The 19,545-nt window shown below is 44.1% G+C and overlaps 1 protein-coding gene across 3 annotated transcripts in view; it reads right to left on the reverse strand.

The window, feature by feature from the left end:
- DSCAM (DS cell adhesion molecule) overlaps positions 1-19,545 on the reverse strand; it is a 754,308-nt gene that overhangs the window by 94,959 nt on the left and 639,804 nt on the right. For 2 of the 3 annotated variants that reach the window (XM_067739530.1, XM_067739531.1), the window contains exons 17-19: positions 12,009-12,249; positions 10,104-10,250; positions 4,149-4,304 (exon numbers count right to left, since the gene is read on the reverse strand). In XM_067739530.1, the coding sequence (XP_067595631.1) occupies positions 4,149-4,304; positions 10,104-10,250; positions 12,009-12,249 (544 nt within the window). Of the gene's footprint in view, positions 1-4,148; positions 4,305-10,103; positions 10,251-12,008; positions 12,250-19,545 lie in introns of those variants that run through there. The other variant, XM_067739532.1, reaches the window with a different exon arrangement.

The raw sequence follows: 19,545 nt of genomic DNA on the forward strand, positions 1-19,545 counted from the left end.
GAATGTTTATAGAAACTGAGAAACTACTTATGGAACAGAAGACTTGTTTTCTAAACAGATATTTCAGTTGTGAATTATCCCCTGTAAAAGTAAACGCTGTGTGTTTTATTTTTCAATTTTATTTATTTAATCTATTTTTATTTATTTATTATTGATTCTGTTTTTATCTCTTTCACTAGCAAGTGATACATTTTTCCTTTTTAAGATGATCAGTGACCTAACAACATAATTTAAAATTCCAGGCCCCATGACACTGAGGGGTGAGGACGTTAGTTTAAGAACTGTTTTGGGCAGAGAAGTCCTAATTGAATGTTTGCTGTGAATGTGTTAATATTTCTTTACTTGCAAGAGCATCAATAAACAATGAAATTTCAACCTGTGCCTAGAATAGTGCTTTTCTGAGGAAAAACAATAAATGTTGACAATTATTATTTTATATTTTTACATCATTTAATTGAAGTCGGCAGTGTTATCCAAACTTCAAATCATAAGACTTCACAGAAGCATCAACAGGATTTATACTCTGACTTTGATTACGCATTCCTTACAAGCAGACACAAAATTGTAATCAGTTCTGAAACTGCTCAAATGTCTATTTATATTAGACATTGAGTCTATAAGGATGGCTGGCACAATTCTTCACCATTTCTAGATTAGTGAAGCTTTCATGTGAATCTGGGAAATAAGCTCACTATTATACTAGTTTTTCTCTCCTTCTGCCTAATCTCTGCTCTGCTTCTTTTTGAAAATGCTGATGATTTATCCCAAGTAAATACTGACACTCAGCTCTGCATCACTCTCGTCCACGTTTGCACAAGTGGAATTCTTGATCTCCTCCCTGGTATGCCCAAGGCAGGGCCTTCCACAATTAATCACATCTCCCCATACTATTAGCACTGGATATGAAAGCAGAGAATAATTGATAGACAAATTACACTTTGGGTCTCAGGGTCAAGTTTTGAGACAGAGCTCTATGATTTCTAAAACTGGAAGAGTAATTAAAAATTGATCCCAAATTACCAGTCAGTATGGAGCTGTAAAGAGCTTTCCGCTTTTATTGGATTTCTGTACGTTTTTCTGAAAAATGCAGGTGTCAAAATTCATGTTGCTGATCAATTTGCTCTTTAAATAATAATTCCAGTGACATCTGTGTTATTGCTTAGCAATGCAAAAGAAGGTTCCACCCTCATTCTGAAGGAGTGGAGATCAAATAATCAAATGTCTAGTGTCAGGAACCATCCCACGATATGTCAAGCTAGGTGATGTTTGCACACATCACTTCACTTTTTATGTCTTAATTCTGTGCAGTCTGATTGTCATGGAAGTTTTGTACATGAAAAAAGTCCAGTTCAGAGAAAATGGGGTAAGGTGTCAAAGTTCCACGGCAGCAGGTGGCAGAGCCAGCATCTACACACAGCTCTCGGTTGATTACATTTTAAAAATTAAATATGGCTGTCTTCATCCAGGACATAGATTTGTAGATATCTCTATGAATGTGTGACTTCCTAATGGCATTGCATTTTGACCTTAGATTTCCCTAAAGAATGCAATTCCTTTGGGCGGCATTGGCTGACACCTGCATATAACCGGGAATAATCACTTGTGTGTTCTAGAAAAACTGAGGGTAATGAGGTTAAATTTGTGTGTGGGAACTAGAATGCACGAAGGGCTAGAGAGACAATAAACATATGTGAGGGTAGACGGACAGGACTGCTTGGGGAGCGGGGCTGGGTTTGATGAGGGGAGAGCAGAGAGTGATGCTGTGAACATCAGGGGAGTGTCCTTAGGAGACAGAAAAGCTGGGCAGGAAGGGTCTGCCCAAGCCTCTGAGAGTGTGTCCCTAGCTTTGCTCCCACAGGACATGGGGGGGGAAGCAACAGCATGTTGACTGTCTATGTAGCAAAGGACATCAAAACTGCCAATACGTGGGCACTCATGGGCAATGGAAAACGGCTCTCCCACCCATACCCTGCCCAGCTTCCTGGGGAACAGAGGCCCTGCAAGAAGACAAAAAAACAAAACTGCAGAGCCAAATCAGCACAGAATTCAGGTGTAGTGGTTCCCACCTCAACTCTGGCTTGGGTATAATTCTGAGCTCTGATTTGGAGGATTCCACAAGGGGATCAATTGGATATCAATTGCTCTTTCTTTTATTAAGGTGGAAACTGCTTTCCTCACTGTTGCCATAATATGTATTATAAGTTAAATTATTCTTCAGAAAGTCTTCAGTAAGGTCCCTCAGGCTTTCCCTTAAAATAATGTAAGAAACTATTTTGCCATACAGTTTTTGTAGGATTGGGAAATAGTCACATAACCAAGTCCGAACTGTGATCTGAAAAATGTGCTACGATTTAAAATTTTACTAAATCATCATAAATTCTTGTAAGAAATTTAAAAAAATTAACATGAAGCTCTCACATTGAGGGCTTATTCTAATGTTATTCTAAAGCTGGCACAGCATATGACGATGTAGACCATTACATAATTTTTAAGTGGAAAGATGGAAATGATCAGAGCTTACACTAATAGCTAAAGAGTCACTGAAATTATTCTAATGGGATACAAAACAGGGATGGCCCTGGGATACAGGCCTGGGATAAAAGGCACTTTTGTTTAAAATAATATGTGCCTCCCCCCACCAAAAAAAGGAAAAATTATAGGGGAAGAGAGAAACAATGGATAAATCAAACAAAGGTGACACAGGAAGTGCTGGTCTGAATCGTGCTGGAATATTTTGTGAGGGCAGCAAAAAAGTTTGCATGGAGCAAAGTCAAGAATAGTGGGTGCCTCCTAGAGAAATGGAAATAAAAACAAAAATAAACAAATGGGACCTAATGAAACTTCAAAGCTTTTGCACAGCAAAGGAAACCATAAACAAGACAAAAAGACAACCCTCAGAATGGGAGAAAATATTTGCAAATGAAGCAACTGACAAAGGATTAATTTCCAAAATTTACAAGCAGCTCATGTAGCTCAATAACAAAAAAACAAACAACCCAATCCAAAAATGGGCAGAAGACCTAAATAGACATTTCTCCAAAGAAGATATACAGACTGCCAACAAACACATGAAAGAATGCTCAACATCATTAATCATTAGAGAAATGCAAATCAAAACTACAATGAGATATCATCTCACACCAGTCAGATGGCCATCATCAAAAAATCTAGAAACAATAAATGCTGGAGAGGGTGTGGAGAAAAGGGAACACTCTTGCACTGCTGGTGGGAATGTGAATTGGTACAGCCACTATGGAGAACAGTATGGAGGTTCCTTAAAAAACTACAAATAGAACTACCATATGACCCAGCAATCCCACTACTGGGCATATACCCTGAGAAAACCATAATTCAAAAAGAGTCATGTACCACAATGTTCATTGCAGCTCTATTTACAATAGCCTGGAGATGGAAACAACCTAAGTGCCCATCATCAGATGAATGGATAAAGAAGATGTGGCACATATATACCATGGAATATTACTCAGCCATAAAAAGAAACGAAATTGAGCTATTTGTAATGAGGTGGATAAACCTAGAGTCTGTCATACAGAGTGAAGTAAGTCAGAAAGAGAAAGACAAATACCGTATGCTAACACATATATATGGAATTTAAGAAAAAAAAATGTCATGAAGAACCTAGGGGTAAGACAGGAATAAAGACACAGACCTACTGGAGAATGGACTTGAGGATATGGGGAGGGGGAAGGGTGAGCTGTGACAGGGCGAGAGAGAGGCATGGACATATACACACTACCAAACGTAAGGTAGATAGCTAGTGGGAAGCAGCCGCATGGCACAGGGATATCGGCTCGGTGCTTTGTGACCGCCTGGAGGGGTGGGATAGGGAGGGTGGGAGGGAGGGAGACGCAAGAGGGAAGAGATATGGGAACATATGTATATGTATAACTGATTCACTTTGTTATAAAGCAGAAACTAACACACTATTGTAAAGCAATTATACCCCAATAAAGATGTTAAGAAGTCTGAAAAAAAAAGAATAGGTGGGTGAATTAATTCTCTGACCCAGCCTTTCCAACAATAGCTCCTGCCCGGGAATGCTGCCAGCTGGTGGGAGCCTCCTGTGTGGCCCCTGGAGGTTCAGACGGGACCTGAGCTCTCCCCCAACAAGCCGCCCCCTTTCTCACCATCCTCTTTGGTCCGAGTGAAGATCTGCTCGCTTCGCACGCCGTCCCCAGCCCGGGTGAAGGCCAGCACCTGGATGCTGTAGTTGGTGTATTTCTCCAGCCCATCCAGCTCCAGGGAGGGCTGCGTGGTGGTGACGTTTTTAATCTCACCCAGCTCTGGAGGACAAGAAAACACGAACCTGTTACCGCGGCTGTGGGCACCGTCCTTGCTGCCCAGCACTGGGCCACGAGCCTCCATCGCTCACGTCCTGAAATCACGCAAGGGGACCAGGCACAGTCTTCATGTGACACCAACGCTCTGCGGCATTTGGAAAAGGTCATTTGCACCAAACTGCCACAGAGCACAGGGTGGAAAAGCGGTTTGGAAAACAGCAATGCACTCCAAGTTAAGTGTTATAAACCCAACGCTGGCACCGTGGCTGCCCTCCTGAACTGTCCCCAAGCAGGTTTCCCGCACCCCAGGCCCCAGGGAGCCAGGACCACTGTGCTCACTCTGCAGAGACCCTTCTAACTGCTCATCCAGAAGCTTCTACAAGTCGAGTTTCATTTTTCCATTTACAAAAGCAAACTCCTTTAAGGTAGACGTGTTTCTCAGCACCTAACTTAAGTATATGAGCGTCGGCAGCGCGGCAAACCCCTCCTGTCACCTGGAGTGAACCCTCCGGCTGACGCGTCAGGAATGTGGCGTCAGCTAAAACTGCTTCACGTTCTGGTGTGGGATCAGCTAATGACGTGCAAACATGGACCTTTCTGCTGGCGCATCTGAGGTATAGGATATGCGGCAGTTTGAGAAAACTCACGGTGGTGTGTTAAGTACCGCCACGGGTGCTCTGACAGACAAGGAGAGAGGGGCCTGAGGACTGCTGACCTTTAGGGCAAGTGGCCGTGTGTGGGATGTTTGGTGCAGGCTCGTCCCCGTGCCCGCTGTGCCCGGTTACTCAGAACTGGGCTGGGAGACGGGGTCCAGGAGGGAGTCCTCCTTGGTGTCTGGCCACCTCTGCACACAGTGCACACAGTGAGGCTGCCCGAAAGGGTCTCTCGCGCTCTCTGGCCTCAGTAAAGGCAGCTGACATGCCGTGCGCGCTTCCTTGGGTTCTGGGTTCCCAGGTTAACTCATTTACCCAGCATGACCGTGCTCTTGTTTCCACAACCCATTCATTTTACAGGAGAGGAAACTGAGGCAGGCAGAGACTCAACAGCTTCCCCAGGTCCCGGAGCCGAGCACGGGGGCCGAGAGCATGGGCCGCGGCACCACAGGGCGTGGCCGCACGGGCCCGGTCCCCACTCTCAGCCACTCCCTGTGGCCGCTCGGTGGGCCTGCATGGCGGCCGGATGAGATGCGGTTCTGCCAGCTGGTTTCCTCTTCCTGCTCTTTGATTTTCTTTCCTTTTGTCCTTCTGGCATATTGCACGGAAGTTCGGAGATTAGTGGCCAGCTGTTTGGTGATTATGGTGACTATTTTTACTTTTCGTCATCAAAAGGATCAGGGCTGAACTGGACATAGCAGGATAGTTGAATTTAAAATAAAGCAGGGGGTAGCCAAGGCTTGTCACTCACATGCCAGGGACCCCTGTGGGTGATGAGGGCTGTGAGGGGATGGGAAAAATGGGCACAGACACAGCCCCGGACCCCAACAGGAGCCCGGCGCCTGTTCCCACCTTGGGCACCTTGTGGATGAGTTCTGGGGGCAGGATGCTTTGCTGGGGGGGCAGAGAAGAGCAAAGGGCACAGCCCCCCAAAGATGCCTGTGGTCTTCTGGGGGAGACCATCTGGTGGCAGACTTTTAGGGGCCACAATCTAGAAACCGGAGCAGATGGCTTATGAAAATGAAAGAAAATGTTTGCTCCCGTGTGGTCACTGTGCATTTGGAAAGCTGGGTAACAATCGTTACCCTCAGATGGGTTAGAAATTCTCTCCTGTGAAGGAAAAGTCTGCCCTGGGTGACCATCAGACCGCTTTCCATTATATTATTCATTTATGATGTTCATTTTCCTGAACATAGATAATACAGGTCAATTGGAGTAGGTTAAAAAATTCAAATGCTAATGGAAAAAGTTTAAGTATAGATCTCATCAAGATCTTTTCAGATTTAGGAACTTCTACATTATGCCAAAGATTACACACACACACACACACAGTCAGGGAAAATGCAACTCAGGGGAGGGGCTTCCACGGGGCTGTATGCAGGGCTAGTAATGAGGAATTGACTATATCATGTGACCTCTTGGGGCCTCTGGTTTTATGCTTTTGTTTTTATCTTTAAGAAGGACCCAGGGTCTCTACGTCACGGGGGAAGTATGAGCTCCAATTACAGTGCAGGGGAAAGGTGTGCTGTGCCGATGGGACAGGGCTGTTCCCCAGTGAGACACAGTGATGGAGAAGAGGACAGTTAAGAGGGAGAAGGGCAAAGTGGGACACCCTGATCTTTTTGAAGAAAGCAACACTTGACACAAAAGAATTACACCCGCTCATGAATTACCATACTAATTAGAATTGGTATCTGGTTGTTGACTCATACTGGGGTTCATATTATTTGGATGAACTAAGTTATCACGAACCATGAATATGAAAGCAGTCCAAACCCCTGTTCAAAATTACCCCCCCCCAAGGATTTTTAAAAACTACCTGTGCCCCAGAATCTACCACAAAAGCACCTCATTCTCTCTGCTGGGAGGGTATGTCCCTGACTCATCAATGTAGAGGAAGTAAAAAGGAAAATTATGAAAAAAGCCAAATTCAAAATAGCGTGCTTCATTTGTCGTTCTTTCAAGCTCCTTTTCTTTTTTTATGGCTTAAACACGGATTTCTATCACCTACTTTTCACGGCCCCAGTGGAGTCATTAAAAAAAAAAATATATATATATATATATATATGGGACAGTACAGTAGAAATTAGCATAACATTGTAAATCAACTATACTTCAATAAAATAAATTTTTAAAAATATATGGGGAGTAAAGAATAGTGTTCAGTTGAAATCATGAGTAAAATAATATGAAATTAATATAGAAAATAAATTCAGAAATCATACTATTTATAGTACAAAAAGTTTTTTAAAGAAAAACTTCATATTTTAAAACAAAATAGTTTTATGTATTTATTTACACCCTTCTTCATTCTTAAAGGGTCTAAGGAAGAAATCAAAATAGGGGTGGAAATCACTTCTCCCAAGCACCTCCTCAACCTGCCAGCATCGTAGCAAAAGTCTTGGTTGGTACTTAAACGTTGCTTTGATTCAGAATCTGTCGCTTTGTCTTGAAGAAAGACAGAGGGCTGAAAAGCAGCTCCAATTCCGATGGAAATAGTGGATTTTCAAAGTGCGCCATTTCCCTAGCAATCTTAGACTAACTGCTTCTGTCAGGTCTTAAAAATTCTTTGACTTTCAGATTATAAAATACTCAAATTTCACCGACCTATTGTACATTTAACCTGTCCTATCAAATATATTAACCAGTTTTATCTGGTCATGTTAACAATAACAAAATGCTTTTTAATGCATATTTTTCAAAGTATTTGGGGCAATTGCTAATCACAGCAGTAGTAACGATCTCTTTCTCTCTTGGCCTGCACGAGTGAGTGTGTGCGTATGTATGTGTGGTGTATCCTCAAGCTTAGCAGGTATAGTTCTTTACACGATCACTATGTGTTGTGTGTCTGTGGGAACCTCAGGGCCGCAATCTAAGAGCTGGTGCAGAAGAATCCAGTAATTCCATGAAATTCCCTGCGAGTGCGTACATGTCACTTCTCAGAGGTAGCAGGTCAGGAATGACTGTTCATAGGTTTCTGAGGGTTTCTTTCTCATCTTTTGGAGATTAAGTGTAGTACTTCTACATTAGGCATTAAGCACATCACCTTGGTCTTCATACAGTGAGTAAAAGTATCTTTAGAAACTGTATGCATTTCCAAGCATTCTTTTTTTTTTTTTGCGGTACGCGGGCCTCTCACTGTTGTGGCCTCTCCCGTTGCGGAGCACAGGCTCCGGACGCGCAGGCTCAGCGGCCATGGCTCACGGGCCCAGCCGCTCCTCCTGGACTGGGGCATGAACCCGTGTCCCCTGCATCGGCAGGCGGACTCTCAACCACTGCGCCACCAGGGAAGCCCCAAGCATTCTTTATTTAAAGACTTTTGTTTTTAAATGTTCAAGTTTTTAAAGCTTTAAAGTGTGAAGTTGACTGAACGATATTAACCGTATCATCCATCGTAGAACTAAGGTGCTTACAGGCATTATTAGCACATATGAGGAAAATGTGAAAATGTAATGAAGAGTCACCACCGGATTATGGAAATGTTTCCAACAAGAACAAAAAAGGACGATTTTAGTGTAACACTGCCTTTAGGTGAGTACGTTAGGGTGTTTAATTTCATCTTATTCAAGAAGAGGATTAGAAACCAGAACAAGTATATGCAATGATCTATTACTGTATTGTGTCAGTAAAGTAGGTAATTTGAAATCTTTCGTTGCTCCGTATTTTACTTCTATGGGAGTCTTAAAGCTCTGTTTGCAGGGAGGAGGTGAAGGGAATCATCTGTTTAACTCTGTGCCTCCGTGGGGCTGGCTGTGCCTTACTGGGCTGCAGGTTCTGTACGCATCACTTATCCCCACTCTCACTAGGCTAGAGCAACCATCGGGGCAGATGCTGCATCCTCAGTGCCAAGCAGGAGCTCAGCACAGAGTAGCTGCTCAGGTAACACTTCTGCTTCGGGGGCGCCCAGAAGGCGAATCAGAATGTCTCCCACTGCTGGCACTATGAAAAGCGCTACCTCGACATCAAGGGAATCAGATCTGGTCCTCAGCTCTGAGACACAAGTCTGGCTGCAGATGTAAACAGCTAAGCCTGGAACTCTGCTATTTACTTAGCAAATTAAGCTGCCTTCCTTCCTTTATTCTGGCACCAATAGTGGAACCCCTGCAGCCTCTGAGGCCCAGTGTGTTCTGATTACCTGGGTGGGGAAAGTGACCGGGTTGGCAGAGCAGACCCAGGTGGTCCTGAGCAGAGGTGGGAAATGCCCTGGGGGCCTCTGTGTTTGCCCAGACTCAGAGGACCCACAGTCAGAAGAGCTGCAGGAAGCCCCAAACCAGAGGGGAGGCACCCCTGGGGGCTGGATATGGGGAGCAGGGCAGGGTGCAGATGTGGGCCACCCAAGTCCTGGGCCACAAGCAGAGAGCAGAGCCTTTCCTGTTAGGGGCTGTAGCTCAGGGTGGGCCTGTCGTGCTCCTGGAGCGGGGCTCAGCCTGGCTCGGTGACGTCAGGCCTCTGTTCTGCTCAAGACACTTGGAGCCCCAATCTTGCCACTCCCTGAGCTGACCCTCTCTCGTGCCAAGTCTTGCCTCCAAACAGGAGAATTTTGTCCTACAACTTGAAAGAAGAAAAAAAATCACAAAGAAACAAGAAGGAAGAGAGGGAATACAAGGAGGAAGAAAGAAAAAGGAGGGGACAAAAGTGGAGGGTTTGGGATGAAAGCGCTCCTCGTGGGAACAACGCTCCTCCGCCCAAGGTGTTCTGGCTCTGGCGTTCTTCCTGAACCCCTGCTAGTTCAACTACAGGAGCTTAAGGATTTTCCCTGCTGAGTCCTATCGGGGAATAGGAGGAAGTCAGCCTTTTAGGATACACATCACGCAGAACTTTCTAGATACAGATCCAGGTTTTGGTGCTGCCTGCAGAGGCTTGACATAGATACTCATAATTAGGAAAACACATCTATTCCTAGATTCCCCAAGTGCCACCCCCTCCTATCCTTCAAATTGCTTTTTGAAGGTATATGATTTAAACAGCTGTGCACACCTGTTAAAAATGTCAGATATGAGATAACAGAAAGACGAGGGGAAAGGAGAAAAGTACCCATCGATAAAGAACTGCCCACCCTGTGCTGAATCCCACGGTAGGAGGAGGGGGTCTGCAAATTCCATGGCGCATCCTTTGGGGCAAACTCCAAGTTCTAGTTTAACCCCCTTACCTCCGTCCATGAGGTTGGCCCAGTAAATGACTCTGAACCCCTGGAGGATTCCATTCAGGGCTTCCTTGGAAAGTGTGGACCAGGACAGTGATATTCTTTCTGGTGATGTTGCTATGGCTTGGACATTTTCGGGGGGGTAGCTGGGCACTGAAATTAGATAGTTAGAATCTGTAATAACCGTGGGTGGTTTAATTAGCAAAGCAATATTGAATAAGCAACATTACTTTAATAGTTCAAAGTACAGGAAAATAAAACATTGCTCTCAATCCCCCAAATTAAGGAAAAAAATGAGTACCATTCCTCTATGCAAATATTATGATAACTCAGTAAAATGCAATGACTTCATATGACTTCCACTGTCTCTCTTTCCAGAATAACTGCTTCACTGTTAAGCCCCAGGCTTATGGAGTTGAGAACACTTCTGATCCTACTGCATGAGTAAAAGATCATTGCTGGTCTGGCTTATTTTCCCATTACCCTTGAAAGTTACTGTTGTAAGTTACATGTACTTTATACAGTACATCTCCTCATACTGAGTAATACCTGGCATGTAAATTGAAAGCCTCACTGTTGAAAGTGCCACAAAGCAGACACGTCATCGTATTCACTGTCCCATCCCCAGCAGGGCCCCTTTCAATACTATACCATTCGTCAGAGGAAAGAGCGAAAATGGACTAGGATACAGGCTAGAAGGATATTTGAAGTATTTTTCATGTGGGTTTATGCAAACCTTAAACGTCGTGGCTGGGAGAGGGGGCAAAATAGTGACTGAATTGCAAACATCAGTGAAAGATGAACATCAACGTGAAAACCCAAAGGTCTATCTAACCACGCCTGCGAAGACTATGAAGATGGAAAGAAAAGCCTGGACTTCTGGGTTCTAGCTGTCTAAGACTTCTCTCCCTGTGAAAACGCTCAGAAATTATAGATGCAAGTCACCATGTGTGCTCTCAAACCTATGACCCAGCGGCTAGTTGCACGAGAGGCAACTGCCGTGCGAGCTTGCTGCTGGAAGCATCTATCCCCTACTCCTACAGCTGACCCTATATCTGACCTCTGCACCTAAAAGATGGCGCTTCCGGACACTAGGGTTCTCTCTCCTTTCAAGCATTGCTGGAGAATGTGAGCTCTTAGGTGGTCAAGGTGGGAGGGTACATTAATGCCTTATGGCCACTAGGGGGCGCACAGTCACCGTGAGATTTGCTCCAAGGAAGCTTGCTCATTCCTGTTCTCTGGTCTCAGAATGCTTGAAAATAAAAAGCAATCACAAAAAAAGGAAGGAAGGAAGGAAGGAAGGAAGGAAGGAAGGAAGGAAGGAAGGAAGGAAGGAAGGAAGGAAAGAAGGAAGGGAGGAAGGAAGGGAGGGAGGGAGGGAGGAAGGAAGGAAGGAAGGAAGGAAGGAAGGAAAGAAGGAAGGAAGAAAGAAAGAAAGAAAGAGAGAGAAAGAAAGAAGAAAGAAAGAAAGAAAGAAAGAAGAAAGAAAGAAAGAAAAGAAAGAAAGAAAGAAGAAAGAAAGAAGAAAGGAAGAAAGAAAGAAAGAGAAAGAAAGAAGAAAGAAAGAAAGAAAGAAAAAAGAAAAAGAAAAAATCCTCCTTTACAGTGATTTGTGAGAAATTCTTAGAAAATCGGATTTCTACATTCAGACTGCCGCAGTCATAGGGAGAGCTTTGGTTTCACGCGGGAAAAGCCCACCTCTTGGGCTTGATGGAGAAGGATGCTGAAGAAGGGATGGATTTGGCTTTGCAATCAAGGTCTGTCAAGGGCACCGAACCAAGGCAGCCCACGAGTTAATCAGGGCAGCTTCCCCACCGGAACCCCCAGTCCCTGCCGGCCTGGATGCCATTGTCACTGCAAAGCCCGAAGGCGGCCAGGCTCTGGGGACCCAGAGCAGCGGCTGGAACCTACCATCCTCGAGGGTGGTGGTGATGACTTCCTGAGAAGAAGGCCCCGTCCCGGCCCGGTTGCAGGCCTGCACCACCAGGCCATACTGGGTGAACTTGTTTAGGTTGCTGAGGGTGTAAATCTCACTGTCCCCCGTGGTGTCGATACTGATGATGTTGAACTGGAAGTTGCCCCCAGTGCTGTACTCGCGGTAACCTATCTGGTAGCCACGGATAATCCCATTTTGCAGATGTTTCTTGGGAGCCTAAACAGGAAAGAGAAGAATCACTAAAGAACACTGTTTGTGATTTGGTAAAAAACAATGTTATTTTCGGATGCTTTAAACCTGTTCGAAAGCTGGTTAATCCTACTGTATACCTATGGCCAAGCTACGAATTATATTCCATGAATAATTTGGACGTTGAAAAGTTACCAAGTACAATGTGAGTAGCTAAACAATCAAACCAAAAAGAACACTCGAGGTGTGACAAGAGGAAAACCGGCACCTGCCCTCCTCTTAGGCAAATAAAAATGAAATTGAATAAGCGTGGAAATAATCATAACAGGTGTGGCAGTAGTAATAGTAATAGTAGCAGCAAACTCATACCTAGAGGCTGCTCGTGGCCAGGTGCTCTGCCTTTACCTGCGCGAATGAGCCCAACCCTCACTGCAGCCCCGGGACACAGCACCACCAAGACCTTCATTGACACAGGAGGTCCCACAGACATGAGGGACAGGAGGGGAATCCACCACAGAGCCTGTTCTCCCAGCCCCTCCCGCTCATGCTGCCAGGACAGCCGACTTCTCTAAGCGGTGGGGAAGTTTGGAAAGATGGATTGCGTCTGTGGTACCTCTGCCTACACCAACCATCACCTGGGGAGACTGATGTTCGTGTTTTCACCCAGCAAAATCTACGGAACTCTGTCACATTGTTCCAGGCACTGGGGAACAGAAGTGATTTTTTTAAAAAAGGTCCCTGCCCTCATGGAGCTTATACTCTAATGGAATATTCCAGAACAAAGGTGTTTGCACATCGAAAGCTGGATGTGAAGGGGAGTCCACCCCTGGCAGGAAGGCAAACCTCTTTCATTAAGGCCTGAGTCATTCGGGGATCATTTTATGGTGATTTAAGATGGGCAAGGTGAGGCTAGAGTTACGAGTCAAAAACAGAACAGTTTTTGCTGACACATTGGACTTTTTAAGAATCCAGACTTTTTTCAAGTATGTTTTAAGAACAGCATCAAAGTGATGCTCTAAAGTAATAAAGGTGTGGTAGGCTTTCAGGCAATCAACAGCTGTGTGTGTGTGTGTGTGTGTGTGTGTTGAGTGTGTGTATTTGTATTACGTCTGTGTGTGCATATGTGTGAGCAGATATGTGTATGTATGTGCATGTGTATGTGTACATGTGTATTTCAGTACAAACCGTGGATTAAGGTCTCTTAGGACTCTGAAAATCTTTCTGAAAATGCTTACAATCCCATTGGAGAGAGGAAATACGCACTCAGGAAACTGCAGAGAAATCTGAAGTGTTCAGGTGTGTGGTACTGGACCGTGAAGGCCAGCAGGCTTCTCGAAAGTGGCAAAATGAGTGTGGCCTGAAGCAGTCAGAAGATGCTGACCACAGGCGGGGCTGGAGGGATGGCCAGGGTTCCAGAAGGGGAGGGAGGGTGTGGGGTGGGAGAGACAGAGCAGCTGGAATGGATTGGGGGGGGCTGCTGAATGCCCAGGGGTGAGGAATGGCAGACAGAGAGGATGTGCCCAGGATGGGGGTGGGGTGAGGCTGGACCACCAGCAGGAAGAAGGCAGAAGAAGGTCGGGACAGACAGCGCCATGAACGAATTCAGCAGACGCCTGTGGATTGCCTACCACGCCAGCCCCCCGCGTCATGAATGTCGCCAGCTGTCTTTGGGTGTTTGTCTGAGTTATACGAGAGCAGTAAAATCACATTTCTTTTTTCAGGCGAGTTTCCTCATTTGTGGTTTTCTTGGATGCCACTGCCTTTCTCAACAACTCGTCTGATTTCAGGCATTTACATGGTGCTAATAGGTATCAAAGAAACAGCCTGGAAACCATTACTTCTTCAGTCAAGTTGGCAGTCAGACGTTGACACAAAAGCACACCCCTTTCTTATTATAAGCAAGTGTCTATGCGCTCCTGCTTTTGCATTGGCGAACTACAACTTTTCACTCTGATTTAAAATTGGATCCAAAGATTTCAGATGTCGAGAATTCCATTACCTGGAATTTGTTTTACCTAAACCACTGAATTGCATTTGTATCATTGGACTAATTAGCAAAATCAATTTCCCTCCAAAAGCCATGGATAAGTCAAATATAAAACAAAGACATTTCTCCTATTTCACAAAGTTTTTTTAATGTTTAATATGGTCACCCAAATATAAAGGACTGTTTAAGTTTAAAAAACATTCTAATTTTTCAACGGGCTCCCTGTGACAATTTAAGTCTCCCTAAGGTGCCAAGTCAGGATCCCAGGAGAGGAGCTATGGAGTCTGATCAGGTAGGGGGTGTAGGGAGTGGAGGCAAATGCCCACGAGAAAATGTTCACTCACAGCACCCAATTCAGCTGAATCTTCTACAAGCAGAGGGACCTGCTGGCTGACATTTCCCTTCCTGGGTTTGGGGGGATTAATCATGCCCGTGATTTGGTTGCACAGATAGGTGGGTAGAGAAATCTTCCTTTTTTCACTTTCTGAGGGTGAAAACACATTCTAACTGCTTAAATAGGATAGGCAACACAGTGGTTTTTGTCCTGTTCAGTTTAAATATTTTGTACAAAAGAAATAGAACATTCTTTACATTTTCCTTAGAACAAAATTTTAGTCCTGCTAATTCTGGAGTGACACGAAGGTTATTTTTGTTTATTAGATTCTTCTGCAAAATATTTTGTAGAAAATTATTTTAGTGTTTTTTTTGTAATAATAAAAGTATACAGCCACCATTCCTATGTAATCACTATTCAAATTCTGATATGTTTTTTTCTCTAAGTGAAATTGAAGTTTGTTTTTCACATGGTTGTTTTCATACTCTACAATTTAGTGACTGATTATTTTTATTTAATATGCTATTATGATCATACTTTCATGTTTACTTCCAGTTTTTAAAAATCATATTCCATGTTTTATTGACTCATTTTTCCAACAATTTTGTTTGGGATATTGTTTTGTAACTTATTTCCTACCACAGATGAACCTCTGTGATACAGTGCATCTGTTTTTAAGTTTGTTTATTGGACTGAAGTCCCAGAAGTGGGACTTATTGGGTATCTTATTTCAAAAAGGTTGTGTTTCAGTTGACTGTTAATGAGATAGGATTTTTTGGTTATTATTCTTTTAGATGTGAAATCCAATATGGTAATGCAAGGGACTGTGTTTATCACAAGAAACAAAGAAGAGAGCTCTCCTCCAGTTTTCTTAATATTCTGATTTTGAAGAGATATGTATGAATAGAGTGGTGAGTTATTTGAAGGTAGCAGTGGTTTCACACATTTCTTTCCAGGGCTCTAATACAATCGCTAGTTATCATGCAGAATGAATTGTTGCACCTGAGAAAGAAGCGATGGATTTTTCTTACAAATGAAATATGCACTTTTGATTTCATAGCATGCGGGCCCTAAGAGTGTTTGAAAACCATCTAAAAAGGATTGTGTTGGGGGAGAAATGGGGAATGACTACTAATGGGTATGGGCTTTGTTGTGAGTGATGAAAATAATCTAAAATTAGATTCTGGTGATGGCTGCACATCTCTGTAAACATACAAAACAACATGGAATCGTACACTTAAAACAGCAAATGTGATGGTATGTTAATTTCATCCCAATAAAGCTGTTTTCATAAAAGTTAGCGTGCTGAAATCATCTCTCGGTTATTTCTCTTTCTAATTCAGTTACAACAGTAGCTTCCTTCACCACAACCACGGTGAACACCACCAATCAATACTCACCACCTCTACCACCACATCTTCACCATCACCATCACCACTACCTACATGCACACCGCCCCCCCCTTACCACCTCCACTATCTCATGCCCCCAAGACAACCATCCCCGTACATCACTGCCATCAACTCCATCACCTGCATCATCACCATCATCACCACCACCTCCATCACCTGCTTCATCACCATCATCACCACCACCTCTGTCACCATCATCATCACCACCTTCATCACTGCCACCACCTCCATCACCTGCATCATCACCATCATCACCACCACCTCCATCACCTGCATCATCACCATCATCACCACCACCTCTATCACCAGCATCATCACCATCATCACCACCAGCTCTATCACCAGCATCATCACCATCATCACCACCAGCTCCATCACCATCATCATCACCACCTTCATCACCAGCATCATCACCATCATCACCACCACCTCCATCACCTGCATCATCACCATCATCCCCACCACCTCCACCATCACCAGCATCATCACCATCATCACCATCAGCTCCATCACCATCATCACCACCACCTCCATCACCATCATCATCACCACCTTCATCACTGCCACCACCTCCATCACCTGCATCATCACCATCATCACCACCACCTCTATCACCAGCATCACCACCATCATCACCACCAGCTCCATCACCATCATCACCACCTTCATCACTGCCACCGCCTCCATCACCTGCATCATCACCACCACCTCCATCACCAGCATCATCACCATCATCACTACCACCTCCATCACCTGCATCATCACCAACATCACCACCACCTCCATCACCAGCATTATCACCATCATCACCACCACCATTACCCTATACCACGGCCACCTCTCCCACCTTTACCACCATCCTTATCACCTCCTCCATCAATAAATCACTGCCATGCCTCCAATACATCCACCAACATCACCACTGACATAAACATCACCCTAAGTATCACTATTACCACCATCACCTCCAACACTAACTCAGGGCCAAAATCACTACCACCAGTTACTACTATCCCTCCACCACCTCCACCACCTCCATCACCTTCACCTGTTGAGCGCTTGCTTTTCCCAATCAGTGTAATAGGTGAGATGTATATCTCCCCATTTATCTTCACAACAACCCCAAGAAGTCTCATTATCCTTCTTTACAGATGAAGAAGGTAAGTGTAGAGTTGCAATTCTAACTCAGGTTTTTCCAAGAGATGTATTTAGTTTCCACCACTCACAGAGCCCCAGATAACTTTTCTTCTTTTTGAAGCACTTGCTAATTAGGTTTGTAAAGTTACACTAAGCAAAACATTTTTAATCAAAGAAAAATCTAGCAAATCACATGAAGAGAAAGTATTGTTTTCATGCACAAAAGTAAGCAAAAATTCTAACTGTAACAGGCAAAGTTTAAGTTCTACTATTCATTTGTAGGTTGAATAGTCAGATGTAAATTTAGGAATGTGTTAACATTAAAGAAATTCTTGAGGACATATTAGGAAACAGATCTCTTTTAAAAATCCATAAGTGCAGGGAATTTAAGGGCTGTGCTGCAAGTTCCAACTTTTTTTGAAGTGACTCTGGGGACCTCTCTGAGTTACATGAACAACAAGCCAGCAGGGGACGTGGGTATGGACCAGTGGAAGCACTTCAATCCATTTGTCTGGTAGTGGGCTTCATATCACCCGAAGACAAGTTAGTATGTAATACCCCTTACTTTAAAAGTTGTTTTGGATGATACATTTCTGCTTGGAGCATGTGTCTACTTGGAATAAAGGGAAACGGTTGGCTGATGCACAAAGAGAGAACATCCAGGTGGGAAGGCAGTTGAGGCTATATCAATAGCCTCAAAGAACAACTGATTAAGTGGGTCAAAAATAATTGTTTGCTTTCATGAAACTAAGAGATTGGAGTTAATGGTGGGGTAGGACGAAACGTAGAAGAAGGAATCAGGTAGGGGTCTTTAAACACATTTTGAATCTGGGTTGCAAGATATTGGAGAAGACAAGTATCCTAAGAAGCCACTTTGATCATGCCCTCCCTCTCCCCAAATCTCAACAGTGCCTGTTGTAAGATTTGAGCCCTACAGGAGTCTTTCCAGACTAATGTCTCCTGGATGTCCCTCCACCTAGGATTCTCTTTGATTGCTTGATTAAGCATGGGGATTCCAACTCTCTTACACTTTCTCATCTCATGAAAGCCCCAGTCAGAGAATGCACTTCTTCCTTTTTTCCACTATCGATACATGACTCACTCCATGGCCAGCTCCACTTCCAACTCATTGGGGAGCCTCCTTTGACTATCTCCATCCAAGGAGTCCTCTCCTTCCTCTGGTCTCCACTGGCACTCACCCAACCACGATCAGCTCAGCAAGAATTGGCCACTTCCATCTCCTCTATGGTCACCATTAACATATCAAATGTCTGGTCTCCAAGAACTTGACTGCAAGCGCCAAGAGCACAAGAGTTCCTAAAAAAATGTTTGAAATCTGACCCACTGCCCTGTCCAAATCAAGACTTCAGCACAGTGGACATTCTCAAAAAATTTATTGTAGATAAAGAAGACAATGGTTCTGAGCATTTATGAGGTGTAAAAAAGTGATGGGTAAGAATGACCTAAGATTTATATCTTACTGAATAAAGATCTAATGGGCAGGGTATAAAGACGGAAGAGATGCCTGGACTCCAGACCCAGGATGCAGCTGTTGATCAGAGGCCTGGGTCAGTCAGTTCAGAGGGAGCTCTCAGGCAGTGTGCCCCAGCCTGGACGTGTGGGTTCAAGTTGAGAGCTGGCTTCCGTGCTGTCATGTAGCATGGCGGCCAACCTATCAAGATGGGAGATTTAGGCAGCATTGGGAGGGGTCCATTTCATTTCCCAGACCCCATCAGGGAGGAACATAGCTTCTGAAGAGCTATTTTATCTGGACAATGTTGTCCATTTTTGTTTCCTGCTTAAAACAAGGATTCCAGAGTTTATTCACTTGTCATCCAGCCAGTGGGTCACACATGCTTACAATAAGGATCATTGAAGACCAACCAACAGATTTATAGCAAACCTCTCCTGGCAACCAGCCCTCTTAATACATATTAGAGGAAGACGTTGGAAAGTAAGTGATGGGGGGAAAGCAAAAAAGCTAAAGTGAAGAAGGGCTCCCTTCACTCCATAGTCAAGAATTCAACCATCTGAGTGTCTTTCCATGCAGGATGATGCTGTCATTTACAGATGACTTTGATATGTGAGTGCTCTGGTTTTACCTTTTCTCAAAGCCCTTTGAATGCACTACTATTCTAAGAGAAGGCCTTAGCTATCCACTGTTGTGTTTTTCTTGTGAGGATTCGTTGTTTTCCCATGTAGAAATTTCCTCTTCCTTTCCTTCGCCTTTGCATCCAGGAATGATCCAGATTTCTTTTCATTTGTCTCATTTATCTGCTGTCTGTGGCCCTCTCTTTCTCCCCTTCCAGTCCTTTGTTTTTTCTCCTGTGGTTTCCCTAAACAGCTTTCTTTCACATCTGTTGAGGAGCCCTTTCTCCAGCCTCCAAATCCCCCCCAACCCTCACTTGCTTTAAGAAACCATCTCTTTTGATCTCCATGACAACAGGAGCCCC

The sequence above is a fragment of the Pseudorca crassidens genome, chromosome 5 (assembly GCF_039906515.1).
Source record: "Pseudorca crassidens isolate mPseCra1 chromosome 5, mPseCra1.hap1, whole genome shotgun sequence".
Lineage (NCBI taxonomy): Eukaryota > Metazoa > Chordata > Mammalia > Artiodactyla > Delphinidae > Pseudorca > Pseudorca crassidens.